This window comes from Camarhynchus parvulus, chromosome 19 (assembly GCF_901933205.1).
Source record: "Camarhynchus parvulus chromosome 19, STF_HiC, whole genome shotgun sequence".
Taxonomy (NCBI): domain Eukaryota; kingdom Metazoa; phylum Chordata; class Aves; order Passeriformes; family Thraupidae; genus Camarhynchus; species Camarhynchus parvulus.
In genome coordinates, this window is record NC_044589.1 from 8,767,421 (window position 1) to 8,794,724 (window position 27,304).

General features: G+C 42.3%; 3 protein-coding genes across 6 annotated transcripts in view; all 3 read left to right on the forward strand.

Annotated features, from left to right (window-relative positions):
• The window catches only part of MED13 (mediator complex subunit 13), a 55,213-nt gene extending 50,814 nt beyond the window's left edge, over window positions 1-4,399 (forward strand). Inside the window, exon 30 of the mRNA XM_030962397.1 lies at window positions 137-4,399. Within this exon, the coding sequence (XP_030818257.1) occupies window positions 137-269 (133 nt within the window). The 3' untranslated portion in view covers window positions 270-4,399. The remainder of the gene's footprint in view (window positions 1-136) is intronic.
• A 120-nt stretch (window positions 4,400-4,519) lies between these two features.
• Window positions 4,520-19,243, forward strand: INTS2 (integrator complex subunit 2). 2 transcript variants are annotated; one of them, XM_030962398.1, is made up of 24 exons: window positions 4,520-4,884; window positions 5,322-5,460; window positions 6,071-6,173; window positions 6,333-6,446; window positions 6,755-6,885; window positions 6,965-7,138; window positions 7,583-7,809; window positions 8,331-8,456; window positions 9,001-9,072; window positions 9,174-9,288; window positions 9,928-9,996; window positions 10,142-10,276; window positions 10,648-10,824; window positions 11,068-11,176; window positions 11,885-11,989; window positions 12,431-12,595; window positions 12,754-12,955; window positions 13,468-13,593; window positions 14,144-14,333; window positions 14,832-15,101; window positions 16,031-16,138; window positions 16,712-16,817; window positions 16,980-17,156; window positions 17,987-19,243. In XM_030962398.1, exons 1-24 carry the CDS (start codon window positions 4,592-4,594, stop codon window positions 18,154-18,156), a joined length of 3,603 nt encoding a protein of 1,200 aa, XP_030818258.1. In that variant the 5' UTR covers window positions 4,520-4,591; the 3' UTR covers window positions 18,157-19,243. The 2 variants fall into 2 exon arrangements, with proteins under 2 accessions (XP_030818258.1, XP_030818259.1); XM_030962399.1 differs by having other exon boundaries at window positions 7,619-7,809.
• A 634-nt stretch (window positions 19,244-19,877) lies between these two features.
• Window positions 19,878-27,304, forward strand: part of BRIP1 (BRCA1 interacting protein C-terminal helicase 1) — a 46,306-nt gene continuing 38,879 nt past the window's right edge. The window contains exons 1-6 of one of the 3 annotated variants that reach the window (XM_030962944.1): window positions 19,878-19,913; window positions 20,957-21,084; window positions 21,669-21,780; window positions 22,119-22,304; window positions 22,569-22,696; window positions 23,187-23,324. In XM_030962944.1, coding sequence (XP_030818804.1) covers window positions 20,992-21,084; window positions 21,669-21,780; window positions 22,119-22,304; window positions 22,569-22,696; window positions 23,187-23,324 — 657 coding nt within the window. In that variant the 5' untranslated portion in view covers window positions 19,878-19,913; window positions 20,957-20,991. Of the gene's footprint in view, window positions 19,994-20,956; window positions 21,085-21,668; window positions 21,781-22,118; window positions 22,305-22,568; window positions 22,697-23,186; window positions 23,325-27,304 lie in introns of all 3 variants that reach the window. The other 2 variants (XM_030962946.1, XM_030962945.1) reach the window with 2 other exon arrangements.

Genomic DNA, 27,304 nt, shown 5'->3' on the forward strand with positions numbered 1-27,304 from the left:
GGAAGACGTTATTTCTGAGTGTTGGCAAACCTATTTTATGGTTTTGATGCCAAAGAAGCTGGATTATAGTAAATTAGGGCTGTAAAATCCTGGTGAGAAAATGTGCTGGCCTGACAGAAGGCTGTTTGTTTTTCAGGTTTGTTCTGGAACAGTACAATGCACTCTCCTGGCTAACCTGTGATCCTGCAACCCAGGACAGACGGTCATGTCTCCCAATTCATTTTGTGGTGCTGAATCAGTTGTATAACTTTATCATGAATATGCTGTGATCTTCATCTGAATTTTGCAAGACAAAAATGAGGAAAAGGGATATTTCACTGCAGGACTAAGTTATAATTCTTCTCAGTGCAAGTTGTTTGTGATGGGGTATGAATCTTGTTACTTCCAGCAAATATTGTTCTGACTTGTGAGAGGGGCACCCATCGCCCTGCTGTCCTTGAGTCACTGACTATGGGGGACGCTTCAGAATGATGATCAGAAAGTGTATTATAACGTTTTTAGTAGCAAAATTAACCATTTTTCCCCAGCCACAGTATTTGTGAAGAGTAATGAGCCATAGTACCCAGTCATGGTTAATGAATTTTAAAAGCATGGAGATGAGAAGAAACACGAGGAACAATTAAGTTTCAACCTATGGCTTCAGAACATCAAGATGTTCTTGTATTGGATTATAGTACTTAGTATTCAAAAATGCCTGCATCTCTTATTTATTGTAAGTTTTTAAATGTATAAATTGTCTTATATTTCTTAACCTCTTTTATAAAAATTTTCCTAGAAGGTTTATACTGCCTTCTTGCTTTAAAGCAATTGGTCTAAAATATATGTAATCGTCTTAATTAAAAGTTGCAGTAGGTTGCTTTTAGAGTATTATTTTTTTGTAAGGGGTGGGTGGGGACAGTAAATTTGTATTGTCTTGATGTACAGTTTAATGGGGATAGAGGGGTTAATGTCCATACCATTGTGTGTGGGGGATTTACAGCTAAGCTGTAGTTGCAGAGTACATGTACAGTAATGAAGTTCACTGTGTTTATATAAATTGAAAAGGTACCGGGTCTTACAGCATTTTATATCACACCTTTACAGAGTAACAATGGCAATATATAAGTGATATTGTAGGTGGTTTAACTTGTAGTGAGAATAACATGAATAAACTCTTCAATTGAAGTTTGTGTTATGGTTCAGGGCTGTGGCTAGATTCTCAGATCCACTTCCAGGACACAAGTTTTAATATCACAAGAACATCTCTTGTGCATTGTTGCTCCCTGGATATTCTTGGCACTGTGCTCACTGCATTGTTTGCTTCCACTTTTGTGATAAAATGCCAATCTGAGGCGGAACACACAGAAAACTCTGACCTTATCCAAAGTCTCCTGCCAGGCTGAGATTTAGCCCAGCTCTAGCCATTTTACAAATGCAAAAATAGTCAATCTTGACTTTAAGATTGGTGTGTGTTTAACTAAAATGTGGTGTATATAGATTCTCAGTGAATTCTGGTATTCAGATTTTATTCCACTAGTAAAAAAACAGCACGAAACCCTGAACATTTTCCTTTTCCATGTATTTTTGGCACTGTGGTGAAGGTCCCAGGTATCAGTGTATGGCCTTCCCCATATCCCATTTTCAGGCTCTGGCTGGGGCATGTGCCAAGGAGGCTTTGCCCTCCCCAAGGAAGGGACTGACAAACCACAAAGCTTTCCTAAACGTCTCCCTCTATCTACAGTCACCATTTTTTCTCAGTAGTTTCCTTCCTTTTTTCCTAGCACATGCCAAATGTCTGTGGCTGCTCTAAAATAGCCCCTACGGGTGCTGAAGAGCAGCTGCAGATGCTTTTTGTGGGTTCCTTATCTGACTGCCAGATGAAAAACTGAACTCCTGCAGCGCTCCCAGGAGCCTGTCACGATAACCCAAGTCCTGGGTCTTAATATTGTCTGTCTCGCTGGTTTAAACCTGTAAAGGAGCAACTTTTAAGATCCATTTGTGCACCTGCTGTTAACCCCTCTACAAGGAAGAATTTGCTTGCATTTACCAAACTTACTGTGTTCATGAAAATCTTGTTTCGTAAATGCAAAAGACCTGCCTGAGGTGATTTTTTTTTCGTATGAACAGTCTCACTGAATCGTGTACATACAATATTAGCAACTTTTTTGGTTTTGTATAAAGAAGTTGTACAGTTGGTGATGAGAATTTTCAGTCATTTCTTCAGAACAACATGAGTGCAATCAGAAGTTAGCATATTTTGATAAATAGAGTAAAAAACTGGGTCTGTCCATGACTTTATCTCAGTAATGCACCGCAGATTAAATGGCACATTATTGTCTTACAGAAGGGTTTTCTCATTTGGTTGGCATTTTTGACGTGGAAAAGTGCTCCTAAAACTGGAATTTTCAAAGTGTATGTCCTTTTTTTTTTTTTGAGCTTTGTTGCTAAGTGGTCATTTCTAACCCTGGCTCAGTTAACCAAGTTCCAAGGGCTGGGTTTTGGTGTGGCTTTGTTTTGTGTTCAATCTGAACTTGTATTCCTAAAGGTAAGTGAATCAACTGCCTGAACGTTGGTGTAACTGTATTCTGTTACCTGGACCAGCCTTCCCTGTGAAACTCCTACTGTGAAAGCTGCCAGTCTCCCACTCCTCCCCCCCCATCAAATGCAATTAAAGTAAATTATAATATTATAATTATAACCACTATAAAAGACTAGAAGGGCCATTTCTGGAGTGATAGTCACAGCCGGCAATGTACATATCAAACCTGCCAGCACCACGGAGCCAACTATTATATTGGGCATACTTTTTTTGTTAGCTACTTTCATTTAACTATTTTAAGTGCACATAATAGCTGGTTTATAAATAAAATTGTCAGAATCCAATAAGTCGAGGTTGTTTAGCAAGTACAAGCTTAAGTAGTTGAAAATTTCAGCTACAGATTTCCAAAACGGCCTTGCAAAAAAATGTTGTTCCTGTCAGTGCTTTAAGTAGCTGTGGAGGTTTATCTCTTTCAAGGAAAGAAGCTGAGATCTTTCCACTCCAATTAAAAATACATATTTTAACCCAGATATTACTGCATTTAAGCCTTTTAGTCACATTTGACTCACTAATATTTGGATTTGGTTTCTGAAAATCCTGTTGCTAAGACCAGCAAGGCCACCAGCTGTACTTGTAACAACCCTCATATTTTAAAAGGAGCTGTAACATTTAGATCTTTCTAACATTCTCTGAAATAATTAAAGATAAATGGATTTATATTTAAATCCTCAGCTATGTTCTTACTTAGCTGTCAGTTATGGCGCAGATTATTGTATTTCTATATTTACCTCTGATGGTAATTTTAACTTTGTGTGTTGCTATGAAGACTTGCCGATGTCTTTAATCAAGCACTATTTGTTAATACTGTAATATCAAAATATTATGTTGCATTATTTTAAAGCTTTCAAGAATAAGAGTAAAACATTTTTAAAAAATGCTATTGCACCATATAATTTGCTGCACAACAGTACGGCACCGCATATCAGTCTGTTGGGATAGTAATGCTGCATCAACCTTGTTTTCATCTGGGTTTCATTGGAGAATTCATTAATGGGTGACATTGTACAACGTTACTGTCTTGCAACCTCCAGCTGGGAAGGTGATTTTGTTTGTTTTATTATTTTTTTTCTTTTTTTTTTTTTTTAAGTAAAGGGCCCAGGACTATGCTTCATACTTTAAAGGGTTTTTTTACTATGATTTGTGGGTGTACTTTTTATTTTCAGTGGAGTAAAGCTTAATTTACAGTAAAACTGGATTTGGGACCTACCACAATCCTCAGGGTCACTTTTTCAGGATGCTACTCATCGAGCTTTAGGTTTTTCCGAGTCAGCTGGACGTGAGGACCTTGCCGAGCGCTGCCCTGGGCTGCCGCAGCCCGCGGCCTTGTTTGGACATGGCGCCCCTCAGCACGGCCGGACACACCGGGGAGCCGCTCCCGCGCCCTGAGGGCACGGCTGGACACACCGGGGAGCCGCTCCGCCACCCCGCTGCCATGGCTGGACACACGGGCAATCCCAACACCGCAGCTGGACACACCGGGGAGCTGCTCCGACACCTCGCTGGACAGGTCCGGGAGCTGCTTCAACGCCGCTCTGGCGTGGCTGGACAGGTCAGGGAGCCGCTCCCGCAGCCCTCAGGCACGGCTGGATGTGCCCGGGAGCCTCGCACAGCCGCCGCCATGTGCCCTCGGCCGAGCCGCCGCCGCATTCATCGTGACAAAACACAGAAACAAAAAGCGATTTAAGGAACAAACACTATTTCTGCCGAATGCCATAAACACTGAGTTGTACAAATTGTGATCGAGGAAATGAAGAAAAAAAAAAAGGTTTATACTTTTTAAAAAAACAAAAAAATTCAAATGGAATAAATTATTCATGAAGCCTTGATTGTGCTGTGGGTTTATTGACGGGGCGGGGAGGGCGGTGCCCCTCAGCCTTTCCCGCCTCTCCCTTTCCGCCCCCCAGCCCTTCCCGCCCCTCGGCCCTCCCGCCGTGACGTCACTTCCCGCTTCCCCCGGTAGTGGCGGCGGCGGCGGGTGGGCGCGGGGGCCGTGAGGGAGCCGCTGCCGCCGCCATGTCCGAGTGCTCGGCGCTGCAGTTCGTCAGCCCCTACGCCTTTGAGGCGATGCAGAAGGTGGACGTGGTGCGCCTGGCCGCGCTGAGCGACCCCGAACTGCGGCTGCTGCTGCCCTGCCTCGTGCGCATGGCGCTGTGCGCGCCCGCCGACCAGAGCCAGAGCTGGGCGCAGGACAAGAAGCTGATCCTGCGGCTGCTCTCGGGGGTCGAGGCGGTCAATTCCATCGTGGCGCTGCTCTCCGTGGACTTCCACGCACTGGAGCAGGACGCCAGCAAGGAGCAGCAGCTCCGGTAAGGCAGAGAGCGGGGATCTGTGGCGGAAGCGCTGTGTGGCTATTCCAGCTGTTCCAGCTGTTGAAGCGCCGGACGCACCCGGCCATTCGTGTCCCTCGATGCTCTCCTAGGAAAGCCCTGGGGTTTGTTGTGTGTGCTGGGATCTGTTCACCGCCGTGCTCCGCGGAGGTGTGGGGTGCTCTGGGGGATGAAGGGACAGCTCAGGTGGATGCGCTTTCCTGACTCTCTGTGCTGCTGGGGAATACAAGCACTTGAAATTTTTGTAATGTACTGCATCAGTACAGTACAAAAATTGTACTGTATAAAGACTGCAATTATAACAGTCTTTATAAAGGATAGAAGAGATCCCTAGGGAGCTGCTGCCTTCCTTTAACCAGAAGCATTTCTGTCTTTGCAGAAACGTTTAACACTTGTTGTTTTGAATTGTGTGCCAGGCACAAGCTGGGAGGTGGCAGTGGAGAAAGCATCTTGGTGTCCCAGCTGCAGCACGGGCTGACACTGGAATTTGAGCACAGTGACTCTCCTCGGCGGCTCCGGCTGGTGCTCAGCGAGTTGCTGGCCATTATGAACAAGGTGAACTTCCCCATAGGTGGATATTTGTCACTTTTAGTTGCCCTCTGAACTGGTTGTGTTTCTGGTGCTGCTGGTGGTGTGAGCACTCTTCTCCAGTTCTTACCTGCTTTATCCAGATTCAGAGTCTCAGTCTGATTGAACAGTGGCTTGTCCTTAAACTCTTTAGACTCCTTTAGGAAGTCTTTGCTGATGTTATAGAGATTCTGTAATATGCTATACTCACACGTAATGTGATTTGGTGATCTGTCACTTTGGAAATGAAGTAATGACTTTTCTCCATCCCATTCTTTGCTCCTACTGCAGTGTGGTATTAGCCATCATATTTCTCTTCCCCCACTTCCTTTCTCACCGAACATTTTGTTTTCCTTGTGTAAACTTAGAATGTCAGTGGGCTGTTTTTCTTTCTTCTGAAAAGAAGCAATGATGCCATCTGTGTTGAAGTATTTCCAGTAGTAAATATTTCTTATTCTACAAACTTTTCCTGCTTGTTCTGTGTTGATAGCTTTATGTTTTTGGCAGTTTTCAATCTATTAAACATGCTGAGTTTAAAACAGATTTAGACAAATTGCTCCATAAAACCTGTTCACTGATGATAAATGTTCTCTTGCAGGTGTCAGAATCAAATGGTGAATTTTTCCTCAAATCTTCTGAGCTCTTTGAGAGTCCTGTTTACCTGGAGGAGGCAGCAGATGTTCTCTGCATTTTGCAAGCAGGTGTGTTTCTGTACTTACGGTGTTTTCTGACCTCTCACAAATGTAACAAAGCAGTTTGGGAGCTGCTATGGCAGATGTAAGGTTAATCTAAGCTCTTGGAAACAGGATTTTTGTTTCCCAGTGAAACATTGTGACTTTCAGCACCCTCTTTCCATGCAGAGCTGCCATCGCTGTTGCCGATAGTGGATGTGGCTGAAGCTCTGCTGCACGTTAAGAACGGAGCCTGGTTCCTTTGCCTGCTGGTGGCCAATGTCCCTGACAGCTTCAACGAGGGTGAGTTACAGCTTCTCCTGCAGCTTTTGGAGTGATTTCTACCAGTGTGGTTAATTCTGGGCTAAACCACGGGTTGTACAGGTTTGAACTGCTGGGTGCTGCCACCTGGGCATGTTGATTCCCATTTTTTGCAGGCCAGGTGGGCTGTGTGTGTCACAGCTTTTCATCTGGAGGTCGCTGTTACAGAGGCTGATTGGGCAGGGGCCTCATAACCTCCTCTATCCCTGCTAACAGGCATTTAGATGCCACTGAGACAGGTGATAATTTGAATTGGGAAGGTTTCCTCAGAGCTGCTGTTGGCTCTTTAGTGTGCAGGGGTTTGATAAAGAACGGCGAGCGGCAGGACGAGGAGAGCGTCGGCGGCCGGCGCAGGACGGAGGCTCTGCGGCACCTGTGCAAGATGAACCCTTCCCAAGCCCTCAGGGTCCGGGGCATGGTGGTGAGTCTCATCAGAATCCCAAGAACCTTCCTGAAGCTTCAAACCCAGCAAAGATGACTGAACCTGAGTGTTTTATCAGGTGGAGGAGTGTCACCTGCCAGGTCTTGGTGTGGCTTTGACCTTGGATCACACCAAGAATGAATCCTCAGATGATGGAGTGAGTGACCTGGTGTGTTTTGTGAGTGGTTTGCTGCTCGGAACAAATGCAAAGGTTCGGACGTGGTTTGGAACTTTCATCCGAAATGGGCAACAGGTAAGAAAATCTTAGAGTATTCTGCTTTTAAAGAAATATTCTTGTAGCTTGATGTAACTCTTCTGGACATGTGCTGCAGATTTGTCTGAATGCACATAAATCCTGTTGCATGTCTTGGAGGAACCTTTATAGGGCAACCTCTTCTTATGGGGTTCTCAGGTCTATAAGTAATGTCCCTGAAGGCAGCAGTTATTTGGTTGTTCCCTTGAGAGGTTTTTAGGAATGGAAACCAAGGAATTGTATGTTTGTAATATTTGCCTGATAAAAATGTTCATTCTCAGTGGTCACAATGGGAAGATGCTCAGGTGACATAGCTAAAGCTCGGAACTGAAAACTGTATTTAAAAAAAATAGCCCTCTTCCTTTGACTATGAAAAGTCTTACATAACACATTGTTTGTTGGGCTGAATTTGACATTGTTCTCATCTCTTAACCTCTTACACAGAGAAAAAGAGATAACATCAGCTCTGTGCTGTGGCAGATGAGGAGGCAGCTGCTGCTGGAGCTGATGGGGATCCTGCCCACGGTGCGCAGCACGCACATCGTGGAGGAGGCGGAGGCTGACACGGAGCCCAACGTGTCCGTGTACTCGGGCCTCAAGGAGGAGCACGTGGTGAAGGCCAGCGCCCTGCTGCGCCTCTACTGTGCCCTCATGGGCATTGCTGGCCTCAAGTAAGGAGCCTTGGCATGCTCTGGGGTTTTGTTCAGGGCTGCACATTCATGGCTGTGAGGGCTTTGGGCTTTCTGTCGTAATGCCACTGTGTCCTCAAAAGTTGTGGCAGCACTCACCAATTTCAGTCCTCTGTTGCTGCAAAATCACTTCTACAGACTTGTTAAGAGAACTCTAAACACACATGGTTGGAGCAGTGTAGAGTTATCAACTCTTTTCTCTTCTAGCAACATACATTGCATGGCTTTTGAATTTATTCCTTTGCTTTCACTTTTTACTGAGTTTTGATGTAGCATTGTTAGTTTTAATTTAAGTAGTTTGTGCCAATAGGCAAGATTATATCCTGGGGAAGTTTCCTCACTGTTGTCTCTTTACAGAGATTTTTATCTCTGTTAAGTTCAGAGCAAATTACCACCTTGACAGGTTGAATAACAGGGAAAATTGAATCTTTAGCCATTGTGAGAGACTGGAAATCTCTTCCCTGTTCAGTCCCCGGCTTTGTTTTGTTCTGTGTCCTGCCCAGGCCCACGGATGAGGAAGCTGAGCAGCTCCTGCAGCTGATGACGAGCCGCCCTCCCGCGACCCCGGCCGGTGTGCGCTTCGTGTCCCTGTCCTTCTGCATGCTCCTGGCCTTCTCCACTCTGGTCAGGTACTCTCAGTACAGCAGGAGCTTTGGGAAATCTGACTGGTTTAGCACCATTAAGGCAATGCCCATCCCAGAGCTGAATTTTTTTTCCCCTTAATGCTTTATAAAATCTCCATAGGTTGATGGAAGGGATTTGTCTCACCCTGTGGTTAGTGAATGGATATTTCACTCTTGTTTTATACCAAGTCTTTTGAGAGGTGAGCATTAGCATGAGTTTAGTGTGAGTGGGTTTTTTTGAAGACTGAAGTAGGCCTGACTTGTTCACTGTTCCATGGAACAGGTTCATGGCTAAGTTCCTTGGAGAGAAGCAGTGCAGACAATTCAGGGTGTAGCTTTCTGTTGGATGCATTCCAAAAAGGAAGTTGCCTGACAGTTGGACTGACCTTTGTGCCAAATATCGCTTCTTATCAGCAGTTGGCTGCTGAAGTGAAAGTGACAAAAAGTCTCCTGGTGTAACGTTCCTCAAACAGTGCCTTTTCTGCAAGTGGTGGTAAAACTGGCACTGGTTTTCTGGGAAAAGGATCTATTATGGATTTTCTTTGTGCAGCACCCCAGAGCAGGAGCAACTCATGGTGATGTGGCTCAGTTGGATGATAAAGGAAGAAGCCTACTTTGAAAGGTGAGAGCAGGCTGGATTTCTTTTAGTGATTCCAGTAATCTCATATTTATTTATGTCCTATTTACTTATGTTCTGTGTTTCTTCCTCTTTGTTCTCATCAGCATTTCTGGTGTGTCTGCTTCCTTTGGAGAGATGCTCCTCTTGGTAGCCATGTATTTCCACAGCAACCAGCTCAGTGCCATCATTGATTTGGTCTGCTCCACCTTGGGAATGAAGGTAAATCCTAAGTTATTTCTAGCCTGTACATTTGTCTGTTAAAATGAGATTTTTTACTGGGTTTTGATAGTTTGGTATTTACTTTACTTTTGATATAAAGAGCTTTGGTTTTGCTAATATACCTAAATATAACATGAAAAATGAGTAATTATTAACCTGGAAGAATATTCAAATGTGCCTAGCTCTTTATACAGAGGAATGTGGTGATAAAAGAATCACCCTGTTGAAGTCATTATTTCTGAGAAATTAATTTTTTAGAAGACTAAGTGAAGTGTTTTCCGAATTGAACTGCAAAGTTTTTATTTTAAATAGTTAAAAGAAATATCTATACATGTAAAAATGAATTTCAGTAAATTACTAAAGGAGATTTGCCAATAATTCACTATTGTGAAAGAGTGTCTCACCAGATGTAAAAGCTGGGGAGGGAGGTTTTAGGACAAGGAAGGCATTGGGTGATTAACTTGTGACATTGGAAAATGTTTCTGTTTGACATTTGATTCACATGTGAATTGACTGGGATACCAGGAAAACTGACAAGTTTTAAAAGGCTGAAAGTAAACAGTTTATAAAATAAACTTGCAGTCTTTAGTTAAAAGAAAGATAGAAGTTGCAATTCTAAGTACTTCCTCTGAATTTCAGATTGTTATTAAGCCCAGCTCACTGAGCAGAATGAAGACAATCTTCACACAAGAGATTTTCACTGAACAGGTATTTTCAACCTAGGGATTTTTTCCCCTTTGCCCTTTCCTTTCCCTTTGGGATATTCCCCAAAAACAAGGAGATGCCAGTCAGGGCTGTGTGACTTGGACACCTTGTGCTGAGTGGTTTTTCTGTTCATTTTCTCTCCCTGCAGGTGGTTACAGCCCATGCTGTCCGTGTGCCTGTGACAGGCAGCCTGAGTGCCAACATCACTGGCTTTTTACCTATTCACTGCATTTACCAGCTCTTAAAGAGCCGTTCCTTCACCAAGCACAAAGTATCCATTAAGGTACCACCTTCGTTTTGTTTCTGTTCACAATTCTGAATGCTGATGAGGTTTTGCAGGCTGGTTGACTTATAGGAGCAGAATTCTTGATGAGTCTTGTACCTTCCTACCATGTAATTTAAGAATGAACTGTGTTTTAAAGTAGGGTGCCCATTTTTAGCTCTGCAATCCAGAGACCGCTGCTTAATGTAGTTAAAACCAATAAGTCTCTCTCTCCCATCTGTGTCTAATCGTAGTCAGAATGATTTTCCAGCCAGGACAAGTTCTATATGTGAGTCAGGGTCCAGGACACAGAGTTTATGACCAGTTCAGAACTGGTGTTACACTTTGCAAAGCCAAAGCCTCTGCTCATGTCATGGGCTGTTCACTTGCAGGACTGGATCTACCGGCAGCTCTGTGAAACCACCACCCCCCTGCACCCTCAGCTGCTGCCCCTCATTGATGTCTACATTAACTCCATCCTCACTCCTGCATCTAAATCCAACCCAGAGGCCACCAACCAGCCTGTCACAGAGCAGGAGATCCTGAATGTTTTCCAAGGACTCTCTGGGGTAATCATCTTGTTTGGATCTTTCTTGTACTTTATGGGAATGTGCTTCAGGATTTTGGATTTGTGTTAAGTTGCTTCACTTTTTGCTTTCACAGCCTGTAAACTCCCTCCTGCTACAGTGACAGTCATGTGTTTTGAAGTGACTCTTGTTACTCAGATATTCACCATATTTGTGGGTGAATCCAAATTTTTCTTCCCAAGAATCAGGAGTGCAACCTGACATTTGTGTGTGGTTTATGTGCAGGGAGAAAATGCTCGTTCCACGCGGCGCTTCAGCATCACCACACAGCTGCTCGTCCTTTATTATGTCCTGTCCTATGAAGAGGCACTGCTGGCCAGCACAAAGATCCTAGGTAAATGTGAGAGCATCAGGGGGAAACAGATAAACTGAAAATAAGGTGCAAGGAAGGGAAAAATTCATGCTGCTGTCAGATTCGAGCACAGCATAGAAAGTTCAGGTGTTTGCAGTAAATAAAACATTGCTGTAGAGATTCAGGACATAAAGTTCCTGCTAGAACTCTCTAGTGGAGTAATTTGTTTCACATGTGAAAAGAGGCCCAAGCTGAGCTACTAGAAATGTTTATGAGCATCTAAGGAATGCAGTAACAATTAACAAAGACTTCATAATTATTTGAGATCTTCATTTATTCACGTGTCATCAAATGTGCAATTTCTTTGAGTTGGCAATTTTATAGTTGGTAATACTTAATGATCCCATTTTTACCTTTGAAGTGAAGACTTTAAGCCAGTTCTGAAAGACCTTTGTGTATTTTATTGATGAAATTAAACTTCATTGAAAATTCAGTGTTTATACCTGCTGTGTGTTTTTACCAGCCCTTTTTAAGGTGCAAAACTTCAAGTATTCTTCAGTCTTTTTTCTTCATGCTAATCAAGGAAGTCTGAAATACCATAAAATCAGTAGCAGTTCTTTGATATTTTCTCAATTTTACCTGGATAATATAGAGACAAGTGCTTCACATTTTCCTTATTGACCCAGTTGGGGAAATACTTGTTTTTAGCTGTAACTGCTACGTTTGGTTTCTTGTCCTGTTCCCTTGTAGCTGCAATGCAGAGAAAACCCAAGTCCTACTCCTCAGCGCTGATGGATCAGATTCCAATCAAGTACCTCATCCGGCAGGCACAGGGGCTGCAGCAGGAGCTGGGAGGTAAGAACACGTCTGAAGGTCTAAGATGCATGAAAAGGAAGGCTGAGTGTTCTCAGCTCAGGGGCTGTTGCTTTTTTCATAGCTTGCTTTCCTTTCTCCTGCTTTTGAAATCTGTCAGGAGTAGCTACTGAGATTGCAGAGATGTTTGAAGATTCACAGTGAAAGTGTGAGGAAAGCAGTTCCCTTTAGAGTAGATCTTACCTCCCTAGGGCAAGTTTTAGAGTAGGGATTTCCTGAGAATGTTGAATATTCCAGGCTGAGTATAGGAGTTATTTTCCAAAGAGTAACTTCTCTCTGTTGGAGTATCAGGCTGTGAGCGTGCACCTCACTGAGCTGCCAGCCAGCCATTCAGTTCAGGGCTTGAAATAAAAGGCACAGATGTGTTCAGGTACAGATACAGCTGCTCAAATCTGAGCTGTGAATGTCCCTGATGTCCCCAAGGGTTGCACTCTGCCCTGCTGAGGCTCCTGGCCACCAACTACCCCCACTTGTGCATCGTGGACGACTGGATCTGCGAGGAGCAGATCACCGGCACCGATGCTCTGCTCAGGAGGATGCTCCTCACCAACATGGCCAAGAACCACTCTCCCAAACAGCTCCAAGAAGGTAAGGAGCTTCATTCCAAGTAAATTCTTTCCAAATGGATTGGAATATAGTTGATGTGGGAGTGTGTGAATAAACTGCATTTGTATAACCAAAATGCTTCAATGCTTCAAATGGCAGAAGTCCAGTTTTACCCAGATCCTGTTGTTTCTCTTTTCCAGCCTTTTCCATGCTGCCTGGAAATCACACCCAGCTGATGCAGATCCTGGAACACTTGACCCTTCTCTCAGCTGGAGAATTGATCCCCTATGCAGAGGTGTTGACCTCAAACATGAATCTTTTGCTGGAAGCTGGAGTCCCACGGGGGATTCTGCAGGCTGTCAATAAACTCTGGATGGTTCTGAACACTGTCATGCCCAGAAGGTATCAAGGCTCAAAATACAGTTTGGTTTCTTGCTGCACATAGGTGGGAGGCCACTTTTTCTTTTAAAACTAATAACACAATGCCTTTAGCTGGGAGGTTGGAGACTGTGATTGAATAGAACCTGTTGGAGCTGCATTTTTTTTTGTTTGTTGATATTTTGAACCTTTGCATTTAAAAGGAAGGATTTGTTCTCAGGGGAAAGGAAGTCTTCAGTTTAAAATACAGGAGTATGGTTTTATGGTGTCTATTGTTTGTGCTGAATTCCTGATGGAACAGGAACTCACTTTGGTAAGAAAATGCCTTTTTTTATGAAGTGGATACTCTGCTGCAGTGAAAACTGCTGTAAGTCCAGGGAGTGTGAGTTAGCTGCACCTTGCTTAACTTCAAGGGCTGCAAATTGAGTTTTTGCTACTTGATAGGCCTAGAAAAATATAGCTGAGTGACCAAGTGCCTAGGGAACCCCTTATACAAATTTTCTATTAAAAAAATTATAAAAATATTCTTGTTTTAGGTTGTGGGTGATGACTGTTAATGCCCTGCAGCCTTCAGCAAAACTGGTGCGGCAGCAGAAATACACCCAGAATGATCTGATGATTGACCCCCTGATTGTGCTCAGGTGTGACCAGAGAGTGCACAGGTGAGTCTGTGCTGCTGCACAGGGACTGCTTAACACAAAGGTGTCCAACAGGAAACTTCTCAAAACTCTCAGCACTTCAAAACATCTTTTAAACTAATCACAAACTAATAATCTATGTTTTAAACTTGGCCTGAGGACTGTGGAGCTGGGCCTGCTGTTCCAGCATTTCATCCTGTCCAGCTGTGTTTTCAAAACTTTGGGATTTGCACATGGCTCATCCATTTTTGGATTTGGGTGTGTGAATTTGTGGTAAAGAGGCTTTGCAGAGTGTTGGAAATGGCTGCTGATACATGGTGGTGGGTGAGGTTTAGCTGTAACATCCTCCCAGCTCTTGTGCCTGTGGTTATTCCATCCTTTTGGGCAGCAGTTTCTGCCAGGGGGTGCTGCTTGTGGATGTGACAGAGGCAGATTGGCTTCATTTCCCAAGGGAGTCTTTGCAGCACTTGGAAATTGTTCCCCCAGATGTCAGTGATGCCAGGGGAGGAGCTGAGGTGCTTTTAGTTTGTTCATGGTACTGAAAAGTCTTTGTTTTGCTGTGTTCCCATCTCAGGAGCCCTCCTCTGATGGATATCATTTTGCACATGTTGAATGGATATCTTCTTGCTTCCAAAGCTTACCTTAATGCTCACCTGAAGGAAACAGCAGAGCAGGACATTAGGCCATCCCAAAACAGTGCAATGGGTCCAGAGGCCCCAGAAGTTACGAGGGAAGAGTTAAAAAATGCTTTACTTGCTGCTCAGGTAAGAGGGAAGAACTGAATAATTCCATGATGTGAGGAAAAACAGTGATGAAAGAGAAATGCAGAAACAGGAAATTAAAAAATGAGGCCTTTTAAATTATTTTTTTTTTACCAACTTTTGTTACCATGGAAAAGAAAACAGCCTCTGTATTCAGATGGTTAAATATTTTCTTTTTTCTAGTCTGAAGCATTGTGCTGATTTACTGCTTTGATAGTGGTTGTTCTGCTCACCAACACTTTTGCCTTCATCTCTTCGTCCCTGGAAAAATGTCACATAGGGAGTTTCCACTATAATATGATTTTTGAGTTAATAAGTTTTTAAAATGTTCTACAGGATTTGTGATTCTTGAGCTGAGTCATTTTCATTCTGTACTTAAAAAATCAATAGGTAGAAATCCTAATCACATGACAATCTTCCATTTCTTAAATTATCCTTATTTTATATTTGATTTATTTTTATTTCACTTTTTTAAGCTTCTTCTGTGGCTTTTCTCCCCAGGACAGTGCTGCTGTGCAGATCCTTCTGGAGATCTGCTTGCCTACAGAAGAAGAGAGGGGCCAGAGCAGCAGTGCCCAGGGTTTGCTGAGGGATGTGCAGAGCCCCCAGAGCCCCCAGGGGGCTGAGGCCGAGGAGGAGGAAGAGGAGGAGGAGGAAGAGGAGGAGCAGAGCTTGCTGTGCAACCTGCGGGAGGTGCAGTGCCTGATCTGCTGCCTGCTGCACCAGATGTACATTGCTGACCCCAACATCGTCAAACTGGTGCATTTCCAGGTGTGCCTGCACTGCCCCACGGTGGGGAGAGCTCAGGGCTGCTGGAGGTTCCTCAGAAATTATAATAACCCACTTTTGTCCTTCTGTCTGCCCCCATTGCAGAGCTCACGCTTCCTCCCTGTTCCAGTGCTTGGTTTAGTGAGAAGGCAGCACCCAAACTCTGCCTGCTCCCCCCCTTTGTGCCTCTGCCCCTTTCAGTTTGTCCATCTAGGCCAAGGAAAACTGCCCTAATCACCTTGTAATTACTCGTTCCACATCTTTTGTGGGTTACTTTTTTCTGGCTTTATTTTTAAATTAATATTCCCATTATTCAAAACTAATTTGGCTTCAAATGTAAACATCTCCTTATCTTTCCTTTTTGTTTGGGCACAGTTTATCTCTTTAGAGTGTTGGCCCTGCAAAAGCAGCTGAGCCCCTTCAAAAAAAAAAAAGAGGGGGAAGATCAGTAATTTCTAAAATACAAATGTGTTTTTAATGCATATTAAATTGCTCCTTGCCAGATGGCAGACTCTTTACAAGGAGTTAATTTGCCTTGACCTGGAACTGATTAAGTGATAAAAAAGTCATTATGGGGCAATTGTGAAATGAGCAGGTTGGGGCTGATGGTGAAATTTGGAGCACAGGAAAGACACGGAGGGAAAAGGTCACTGCAGTCTGCTTTCCTCTGGGGAGTGGAGGGAGAGCTTCCATGCAAATAAATCATTGAATATTGATGATAAAGAATTGATCCAGAGCCTGGGTTCGTACCCAGTCTGCCTCTTGTCGCCTTGGCATTCCAAGCCTGCTGCAAACTCTGGACAAAAGGGAGTTACAAATATATTTATTTTGAAACAAAGCATTAACAGAGGTGTAATTTAAAATCTGACTTGAAGCAGAATTTTCAAACACATCTTTGGCCCATTGACACACCTCTTATTTTAATCCCACAGGGTTATCCATGTGAGCTTCTGGCACTGACAGTGGCTGGGATCCCATCCATGCACATCTGCCTGGATTTCATTCCTGAGCTCATTGCCCAGCCTGAACTGGAAAAGCAGGTACTGGGAATCACTGTGGGTACTCACCCTGGTGGAATACTGGCTAGGGGGAGAATAAAACAGTCGCTAAAAACATCCTGTTCTGACTTGCCTGGGATACTCGGGGAGTATTTGTAGCACTTTTACATTAAATTAAAGGCCTGGCATTGAAGGCAACTGGAATTTGTTGGGCTAAAGATTCCCTGTTTCTGTATCAAACCAACTTTGTAGTTAATCTTATTTAATCCTTTCTAGTATTAAGTATCTGCTGATCATCTGAGGTTAAAACAAGAATGTATCAGACCTAAATATCTTCTGCAGGGGTTGTGTTGCACATTGTGTGTTGCTTTATTTCTCATCATTAATCTTGGAGCAATAGTGTCTGGGGGAGATTTTGAAACACTGATTAATATTAAATATGTGTGGGTTATTTTTCTTCATAGCAGCAGAAATATAATCATAATAACTATTGTTAAGGCTTCTTTGACTTCAATTTCCTTCATGGTAAAAGAGGGAATATTTACTTACTGTTAAGTGTGGTGAAGAGCTTTGCTTAGAAGTTGTATAACTTCATTGGTTTTCTCTCTTTTGCAGATCTTTGCCATCCAGCTGCTCTCCTACCTGTGTATCCAGTATGCCCTGCCCAAATCCCTCAGCGTGGCTCGTTTGGCCATCAACGTGATGGGGACCCTGCTCACAGGTACCACCCCAGCCACCCCAAAATCCACCTCTGGGGCAGCCAGCAGGATTTCTCTGGGCCGAATGCAATTTTGTCTGTCTAACTGCTATTATAAAAGTAACAATTCTTCATTAGATTTTATAATAATTTATTTTTACTCCTGCATTTCCTTCTCCTTGGCAGTCCTGACCCAGTCCAAGCGTTACACATTCTTCATGCCCACCCTGCCCTGCCTGGTGTCCTTCTGCCAGGCCTTTCCTCCCCTCTACGAGGACATCATGTCCCTGCTGATCCAGATTGGACAAGTTTGTGCCTCTGATGTTGCCACACAGACCCGAGACTTCGACCCCATCATCACCCGTAAGTCAAGGCCTCAGCACCCCAAAGGGGCCAGGCACAGGCAGATGAGACAGAAATGTTGTGCTGCTGTGATAATTTACTTAATTTACTTAATTATTTACTTAAATGCTGTGGAGTTGTGATAATTTACTTGTGGGGAGTTTTGGAAGGAATTTGAAATGGCACTTTTGAATTGGTTTTGATGGTGTGGGTTTTTTTTAATCTTTTATATCAGTAGGAAGGGTGAGTTTGGTTTACATGGTTATAGTATGGTTTAGAAGGTCACAAGACTTTTATTTACAAGACTTTTTAAGGAGTTATTGATGAATAAAATATTGTTAATAAGGATATTTATGTTTTTGACTCAATCTTTAAATATTTCTTCTTATGGACTCGTAGTGTAAGTTTTTTAGCTAATTATGTTATGATACATAAACTTAAGAGTTTATGCATTAAAATGCATATGTATCACATGCATTTTAACCTTCTTGTTTACTTTTGTAACTACTTTTATTTTTTCAATATTTTAAGCTTTAAAACTCTGAACTTTTTTTTTACTTAGTTTAATGTGGTTTTGCTGTAAACTATGAATTCATATTCTTGCTTTGAGTACATAAGTTTGGAAGCTTTTTCTAAAGTTTCAGGTCAAATCTTGGGTTTAATTCTAAACTTTAGCTTACAAACCTAAAGTTCTAGGAGTTCTCTGTATTTCACATTTCATGGTGCCTCTGGAAATAACCTGTGGTGAAGCACGGGATGGTGTTGGCTCAGCTTTGCAATCTCCTATTTGTGTTATGGCTGGAAAGAACAATTCTCAATATTTATTTTGCTTTTCTTACTGCATTTTCTAGGTCTCCAGCAGCTGAAGGAGAAGCCACACGATTTCTCAGGACTCTGTAAAGATTCCTCCAGCAAAAGCTGCTCCAGGGACTCTGCAAGCCTGGACCCTGATGTTCAGCTGTGCCAGTGTGTGGAGAACACCATCATCGAAATCATCAACATGAGTGTCAGTGGGATTTAGGAAAAAAAAAACCCAGGCAGGTTGTCCTGTAGCTTTTCCCTCTCTTTATGGTGCCTAAATTTGGAAAAAGCTGTGAAAGTGGACTGAGGAGCTGGAGCAAAGTCCACATTTTTCATTCCTTGATTGAGTCACGGCTGAGGAGAAAATCCCTTCAACAGGATTTTGTGAGAACTTCTGAGGCTGAAGGGATAAAGTGAATAATTTCCAGGGAAACAGTGATTTTCAGGCTTGCTCACCTCCTGAAGTGGCACAGCAACACACCTGGAAGGGTTTTAGAACACTGAAATATTCCTTTTGTTGGGCAAACAGTAAAATGGTGGCTGAGAAAAATTGGGGATTGAAATTTGCTAGAGGTAAATGAGCTGCTGCTGCTGCAGGGCCTTGCAGAGCAAGCTGGAATAAAGTGCTCCAAGGAATACTTGAAAAAGTGGTGTCAAAAACCTGCACCTTCACACTGAGTTCTCAGAAAATTAGAAAATTTATTTCTGTGTCAAACCATTGCTCAGAGCTTCAGTTCATGAAATCAGGAGCTTAATTTAAAGCTGGACCAGGCTTCACTGAGAGTTTGAAACTGGTCTAAAAATTCATTTAAAAGAAAAAAAGTGCTGATAGTAAAGATGAGCCATAGAAATGGGATTTTTAAAAAATACAGCTCAGATGGTTTTGTGGTTTTTAACTTAAAAAAAGAGATGAAAAAGACTTGAGGAAATGAGTGCAGAGCTGTCATCAGAAGATCAAAAAGAGAAATGGATGCTGGGTAGGGGTGACTGTGCAGAGGGACAGGGACAGGAGGGACAGGTTTCAGCTATGCCAAAGCAATTCCAAGGCCAAATCCTTTCTGCTCCACCATGGGGTTGGTTGTTTTGTGTGCAAGGCTGGAATTCCCACATGGGAATGTGGGAAAGCCCTGTGGGTTTGTGTTCCCGGATTCCTGCTGTGACACCCCCATCACCATCTGCCTACCAAGTGTATTTTTGTCATCCTTATGTAAATTATGTAAATAATCTAAATGTATGTATTTTTTTTCTCCTCGGTTCCAAGTGTAATTTTATATCTTGTAGTGGTATTTAAATAAAAGAAAAACCAAAACAACAACAGAATGACTGCATTCAAAGGGGGTTTTCTGTTTTGCTTATAAGTTTTCAGCTTCATCTCAAATTTCACCTGAGGGAAACACCTGACAAGAGCAGGAGCTGTGTTTGGCAGTAATGAAAAGACACTGACTTTCCAAAAACTATTAATTTTTCCATGATGTGTTTTGTGCACTCTGCTTAAAAGAATAATAATAATAGTAATAATAATAGTAAATAGAAAATAATAAATATTTAATAATAACAATAGTCACAATAATAACAATAACATTAACAAAACCAACAATAATAGTAATAATAATTAAGAATGTTGTGATATGATAAATAATGATAATGATACCGAATAATAATATGCAATACTTATAAAATATAAACCATAATAAATATAAAACCGAAAAATAGAATAATAAATATAATATTCATAATAATAATGATAAAGGCCAATAACAATAACAAGTATTAGAACATTTCATAAAAAGCGCGGTTGCCTAGCAACGCGTACAACCCGGAAGCCAACGAGACGCCCTGTGATTGGCTGCCGGCGCGCAGAGGTGAAGGCGGGAGCGTCCCAGTGTGCGCTGTGCTGATTGGCGGCGCGCGGCCCTTTCCTGTCAGCTGATTGGCTGGGGCGGAGGCGGGAAGGACGGAGGCGCTGAGGGGCCGCAGGTGCGGGGCCGTGAGGGGCGCGGGGGAAGCGGCGGCGGCGCCTCCGCCTCGCCGAGCACACAAAGGAAGCGAAGGCCCAGGTGCTGCTCTGTGGGCTGGGCTGGGGCGGCCCCACCGCTTCCTGAGCGCTCGGGCGGCAGAGCGGCTCTGCCCGGGTGGAGATGTCCCTGGGGGAGCGCCTGGTAGCTCTGGTCACACCACGAAGGGGCCCTGCGGTGTCCCGCGCCCTCCCTCCTCCTCAGGGCTGACTGGGTTCGGAGTTGTGCTCGTTTAAGCGAGTTCCCCTCTCAGAATGGGTTGGGAAAAGCCTTGGAGCGAGGTGGCCTTTCCCTCTGGAAGGAGGGGTTGGATGTAAACTCGTGTCAGCCGTCATCTTTTGCTAGAATTGCTTTTCCTATTGTGAAGTTCGATATTGAAGCTGAATCGTGCCATGAATTGGTGCTTCTTTGATGTATATGTTTAATAAAAGTCAGATGAGTTAATTTATCCTAGAGAATCTGCCAGTTTAAAGTTGCTGTCGTTATCAGTGTTGAAAAAATATGAGAAAAAAAACCCTGTGTTGTTGAAAAATATTGTCTCTTAAAGCCATTTATGCCTCTTCAATATTTTTAGTTCAATAATTTCACCTTTTTAGCACAAATTGTCTGTCTTTTATTATCCAATGGTATTCAAGGTAATAAAAACAGAATAGTAAATTGAGTGATACTCCTTTCCCCTGACTAATTACTGTATTGTTTGTGGAAGAAAGATGTTCTTAAGCATCTCACTTTTAAAGTCACTGTCCAGTTTTATTTTTCATTGTTATAAAATGTACAAGCTGCTGTATGTTTGTAGTTTATGACATCTTGCACTTCAAGCTGATGGACCTCTAGAGTTAAAAGTGTCTGGTTTTAGTCACTTAATATTCTAAAATATTTCTCCTGCATGGATTTGGGTTCTGTCTCCAGTCTAACAGAATCTGAACTGGTGTGTGCAGCTGATGGTGTTTTTGTTTATTTATTGTTTGCTAGCATTGAGTTATTAATGCTGTGTTTTAATTGCAGTTTTCAAGCTGAAGCAGACAGGGGGAAAGCTGGCAATGCCTTCTGATGGGGCAGAGTACACAATAGGGGGGGTGAGGATCCTGTTCCCCTGCAAGGCTTACCCCTCCCAGCTCGCCATGATGAACGCTGTGAGTACAGTTTGTCCTGGCATTTGCCACGCTAAGAGCTTGTGTTTGCAGGTGTTTGGAATTCCAAAATCTCTGCCAGCATCTAGGAAGCTGACACATTAAATTCACAACATGCAGTATCTTGAGGTTTAGTGGTGACCACTCAGTGTTCTCTGTGCTGTGCAGTACCTGGGCCATGATGAGGGAATGGTGAAGTACATTTTTGGGAGCATTTATGCCCAGAAACAAGTTCCTTGTGGTGTAAGGGTGTTTGTGATTATCCAGCTATGCTGTAATTACAGTTGTATACAAATGTTCAGGTTTATAGGGTGGGGAATGATTTAGTAGACCACATTGTATAAACAGAAGAATTATGTTCAGTAATATTTCAAGAAGTTTTCATTTTTTTGGGGACTTTTCTAAATGAATTACTGCATTTATATTTAAACATTTTAAAAGGTTTTCACCAGTGACAGGACAGGAGGACACAGCCTTGAGATGTGGCAGGGAAAGTTTAGGCTGGACATTAGGCCATTATTACTATGATTAGCTAAACACTTCTGCTTTGTTTTCTGTTAATTCTGTTTCTTTTATTTTCCTTAAAGATTGTTAAAGGCTTGAATAACAGGCAGCACTGTTTGCTGGAGAGCCCCACAGGAAGTGGCAAAAGCTTGGCCTTACTTTGTTCTGCATTATCATGGCAGCAGGCTTTGTATGGTGAGTGTCCTAGTGTCTGCACAGCTTTTATTACGAAATATAAAACAATTAATTGGTTTTCATCAGCCTTTAAACATTTGGTTTAAGGTCTGGGCCCAGCACTGGACACCTTGCCTTCATGGCAGCATGAAGCAGGAATGCTGAGCTGGGCTTAGGTCCCAGAAGGGAATGGAGGAAAAATCCTCGTGGGTTGTGTGGATTGCTGGGGGGAGGGAGGTGTTTTCCATTCTGTGCACTGCAGTTCTTCAGAGGTGACCACAGCTTGTTCAGCTTGACTGGTACTGGGCTGTCATTTTCACTGGTGGTTTTAATGACAGAGAAATGACTTTGTCCCCCAGAGAAGTCAGTGCCAACCTCGTCGTGTGACAAGGAGGACAGGAAGGCAGAGCCATCCCCACCCTGTCACTGCAGGTGTCACTCCCAGCCCAAGGGCAGCGAGGCTGCAACGAGTGGGACTCCCAGTTCTGCCAATTATCCTGAGCCAGGAACTTCCAGGAAACCTGGGAGCCCTCTACCAAACACAGGTAACTTCATCTGTAGGCAGCTCAAATTCTGCTGCTTTCAGGCCAGGGATGGTTTTATTACCATCATAGTAGCAGCCATGGTTCTGCCCTGCATGAAATCTGTCCAGTGGTTCATGTGTCTAGAAATGGCTAACACTGTTTCCTACACCATATAATTTATAGTAATTCTAGCAGTTACTGTTCTGTAGTAGTTACATTTTAAAATGCTGCTCTTATTTAATGCATCCCTAGTAATGGACATCCATTTTATTTTGTTAATTACAGAATGTAAGGAAAATGAAACATTAGCTTCAAAGCTGTCTGCCAAAAAGAAGTTATCTCTTCGTGCCAGTGAGAACGATGATTTTCAGGTAGACAGGAAGAGGATTCGTCCTTTAGAAACAGAGCAGCAGGTGAGCAGTGAAATCATCTGGGTGTAGCTCAAGCAAACTCTAAAATGCAGTTAATGTTACAGAGGAGGGTGTGGGAAATAATGAATCACATCACAGTCAAGGTTTAGAGTGACAGGGTTCTGTTCATTTTTATTGTTACTTGTTACAAAGGAGTCCATTGTTGCAATAAATTGTTCATTGTACCCTGTCCTAAAATCTTTCACATTTAAACAAGTAATATCCCCCAAATATATTTATTCCCAGTTGATGGTGTTATGATTTCTGTAAGTTTTGTAACAGTGGGAAAGCAAAGCAGAAAAGCTCAGCAATAACTACATATTATTTTATAATTAAAACTTTATAGCTTTCCTTAATAACTTTTGTGTGGCTTAGACTTGGTTAAACTGTTGATGCCCAGTTACTAAACCAGACTCAGCTGAAACAAGACCAGGGCTGCCAGTGTGAGCACATCCCTCTGCCCAGTGCATTTTTCCACTGTTTCTTTCCCCAGCAGGTGAGAAAACGTCACTGCTTTGCTAAAGGAGTGCAGTTGGTTGATGCTCTGGAAGTTTATCATCAGAGGAAAAATGGAGAGCTGATTGTTCACTCTGAAAAAAGCATGAAAACTGCTACTTTTTCTCCCCAAACAGTGAGTAATTCAGAAATATCTTTTACACCAGGAGTGTTAGTTCAAGAACAATTTAAAACATTTTATGTGAAGGGGTTATGCATGAAATGCAGCTTAATGAAGTTTGAGCAAACATTGCAGCTAATGAAAAGGTTCCTCAGTGTTTTAGTTTTTATTTCCACTTTCTGTAGCAGAAGTATCACATCAGAAGTTCAGATACAGATTGCACCTGTTTCTGCAGCTTTGTTGGGCAATTTTCTGCATTTCTTACTGTTTGAAAATAGATTTTACATAAATGTTTGTTGGGACAAAAGCAGTAGAAGAGGGATGTGAGGCAGTAGAGGGCTGAGTGGGAGAGGCCAAGGTGTGATGTAGTAACCCCAAAGGAAACCAAAACCTATAGGATTGCTGTAAGATACTGGGAGCTAAATATTTTCTTAACAGAAGTGAATCTGTGTTGTAGGCCATTTGATGGGAGGTAGTTTTTATTAGTTTTGGAGAGCTCTGTAGATTTCTGAGTAAGATTTGAAATGCTTTGTGCCACTGAGCTTCATTTGGTAGTTTGAAACCCAAAGGCCACCAGAGTGTGCTGTTCATTTTCAAATAAAAAGAACTCTTGTCCTTCCTGATTGTAAAATTTCCTTTTGTACTTTAGTGTGGGTACATGAAAAACTTGATTTAAAACTTGTAGAAATTACTTGTCTAGAAGAAAATTGAAAACTAAACAGTCTGCTGTATGCTACATCTTTAGAAAGAAGTAACCTAAGCAGAAAGAAAGGGGATAATTTCTGTTGAAGTTTCTTTTTGAGGATGAAAGAATAAGGTATTATTTTGCTGTGATGAGCTTTTCCTTTAGCAGACTCAGAACTTGTCTGGTATCAAGAAAATTGCAGAAAGTAAAACCTTATTTGTCATTTGTAGTTGTGAGCCTTAACTGCATTTATTTACAACAGGCAGAGCATCGCAGCCCAGGTATTGGATATACAAAAGCTTTTCTGGTGTGGCTTAGGAAATGAAATCAACAGAGCTCCTGTTCAACACTCACCTAATGGACTGTGCTTAGGGTGATACAATGATGTGATAACAGCATTGTCTTGTTCACTGAGGCAAGCTGCCTTAGGATATCCTGTGTTTTACAGTGGTCACTCCTCTGCTCAAAGCAGATTTAGTTTCTTATCAAGTCCTGTTTCTACTGCAGGAGGGAGAATGGGTTGGTTGTTGTAAGAGCATGAGAGGTGCTCTGTGCTGCCCAGCCCTGCTGCATCGCAGCACCTGCACGTGTGTGGCTGAGCACCCAAACCTGTTCTCAGCTGCTCTCACTCCAAGCCTGGGAATCCAGCTCTGGATTAACTCCTGCAAGGGAGGGCAGTTCCAATGTGAGTTTAAGGGGGAAATTATAACCTCAGGATACTCTCTTGGTTGCTTCTGTCAGAGCATATGGCCTGAGAAACTGGGGCAGCTGGGTTAAGGAATCCCCATTTCCAGCAGGAAAGAAAGTAAACAGTAAATGGAGAGTAGTGTAACAAACACTTGGGGTATCAAAAAACAACTGTGAAAAGAATCTGTCTTAATGTGCTAGCCCATTGCAGTTTAACATATTGCTTACAACCTGCACAATGGGGTTTGGGTGACTTCTGTTACACATTCCAGGGGACTGGCAGCCTGTTACAATCAGGGTCTGGACTCCAGAATGGGCTAATTTACCACGATGGGATGAAGAAAGTTGTGGATTTGTATTACATGCTCTCACCTGACACCGTATCTGATCCTTTTCCTGCTGATTGACGTTTTGAATGAGCTCTTTGAAGCAAGTTCCAGCTTAATTAAAACGTTTGCTTGGTTAGCAGTGATCTGTGAAAGCCTGTGATAAATATTGAACTGGGTTCACCTGCTGGTGACTGGGGGAGGATAAACAGCTGCTTTGTGTGCTTTAAACAAGAGGCTGCAGCAGCAGCAGCAGAATACTGGGCTTTCTGAGAGCTTCCAAAGGAGCAGTTGAAAAGCTCTGCTAATGTCACTGCTGATATCTCCCTAGATTGTGCTTGTGTGATATTTCACACAAGAGACATTCACTGCTGCAGCATTCAGGTGCCTTTGTAACTGGGAAATGTAGATGGAGATATGAAGAACTCCTCTTACCTCTTTGTGTTTCAAAGATCACAGCCCCAGTGTTTGTTTAGCTCTATTTTACACACAGTACAGGGTGGTGGACTTGATTATTCCTTTTTTAATCGGACTTCCACGTTTTTGCCATATAAATATTGATGTGATAGGCTGGTTTATCTAGCCCTGACAGAAGTACAAACAAGCTGCATTAGCCTAAGGGCCATATAGGCTGATATCTGATCTCTAATGGCATCTGCTCCTGGGTGTTTCTGATTAAATACTGCAGAAAGTACAGGAGGATCTTTTTTTGCCCTCTTCCAAATGAAAATCCCTCTTTCAGATTCCAATAGCTGAAAACAGGTTTAGTTCTGAAGCCAGAGGGTATTATGAAATACAATTCTGTTGTCTCGGTATGAATTATTTCTAATCAGTCCTCCCCTAATTCCTTCATAGATAAATTGAAACATTTTCTAATTTTGTTAGATCTTAACCAGTATCTCTGTGGTATGAGTGTAAAAATTTGTGCTTTGAGACAACACTGCCAAGGAAACCCCTTGTTCATGGAGAGTTTTCTTTCTTTGTGCTGCAGGAATGGGAGAGGAACACCACATTAGGTGTTGCTATAAGATACCCACAGTTGGTTCTTGGAGAAATACAGAGTTAAAATAATTTGCCTTTTATAAAATTTAAATATGTATTTTAAGGATTCTAATGCAAATTGACTCACTGGAGTAATGTGGAAAGAATATGGAGAGCTCAACTTTTAAACTGTGTTTTAACCAATTTTCTAAAGTTTTTCTTCGTTATGAAGGACCTCCTAAAAAGGTTTTATTTATTAAACTATTTGGGGCTAATGGTGGCTGTGGCTTTCAGAAATGCTGTGACTACTGCAGGCAGTTTTATTTCTTAACTACTTACTATAAAATCAGCCTGAGTTTACAACTTTCTCAGTATTGTGGGTTTGAGTGTTTTTTGAACATAAAACTTTTTTCAAAGTTAAAGGTAACATTTTAGTACTGGAATAATGGCTAAAGTGCTTCTTAATGCCAGTATTATACCAATTCCAAACCTCTTAAACCAAACTTTTAAGCCCACCTGTAAAATACTGTAATTTATAAGCCTCACACATAAGAACACTTTATTTCTTTTTTATGAAAAGAATAATATCTGCTATTTAAAGCCCATCATAGGAGAACCTTCTGTTCATGATTTTATATATTAATTTGAGCTGCATTTTCCTGTTGTTCTAAGAACTCTGGCAAAACAGCTGCCTGATGGGTCCTAATATTTTTCAATTATTTTTATTTGGCTTAGCACAACAGTGAAATATTAGTGGTAAAGTCTCATCGTGGTGTCCTGTGTATTGTTTTTCCCTCTGAAAATACAATCTGACTTGGATTAAAATTAAAAAATAGACATATTCTTCAAGGCCCTATACAGTCACTGCTTTAGTTCAATTAATTTTTAGCTTGGTAATGTGGTTTCCATTATTTCCAGGAGCAAAGCAGAATGTAAGTGATAGAAATATCAAGGTAGCATTGGAGCTTTCAGAGTGAGCATTGCACATATGTAACATATACCATATGTCAGCTGTTTCCTGCCTGCCTGGTGACAAGAGCCCCATTCATAACTCCTCTTTTTATCCTTTCAGTGAATAAGTAATTATTCAATATAGAAGGCAGGATATTTGGAACTGGCTATTTAATGTGGCAGCACAGGGTAATGAAATCTGCTGTTCCTGGCAACCTGAGAGGGGAATGTAACAATTCCAGCATGGGTGTAACTTTATCTGCTTTGAGGCCTGTTTATTTGGCACATCAGTGAACCTTTTATCCCAGTGAGTGGCAGCTCAGAGGGTTACATTTACATGCTTTCTATCATGTATTGTCATATTT

Excerpts from the sequence above, each read along its gene's own strand:
- INTS2 (XM_030962398.1), top strand. The coding sequence starts at position 4,592 with ATGTCCGAGTGCTCGGCGCTGCAGTTCGTCAGCCCCTACGCCTTTGAG. Across the intron at positions 7,810-8,330 it reads ATGGGCATTGCTGGCCTCAA|GCCCACGGATGAGGAAGCTG; the intron begins GTAAGGAGCCTT and ends TGTCCTGCCCAG. Across the intron at positions 11,177-11,884 it reads GGCCAGCACAAAGATCCTAG|CTGCAATGCAGAGAAAACCC; the intron begins GTAAATGTGAGA and ends GTTCCCTTGTAG.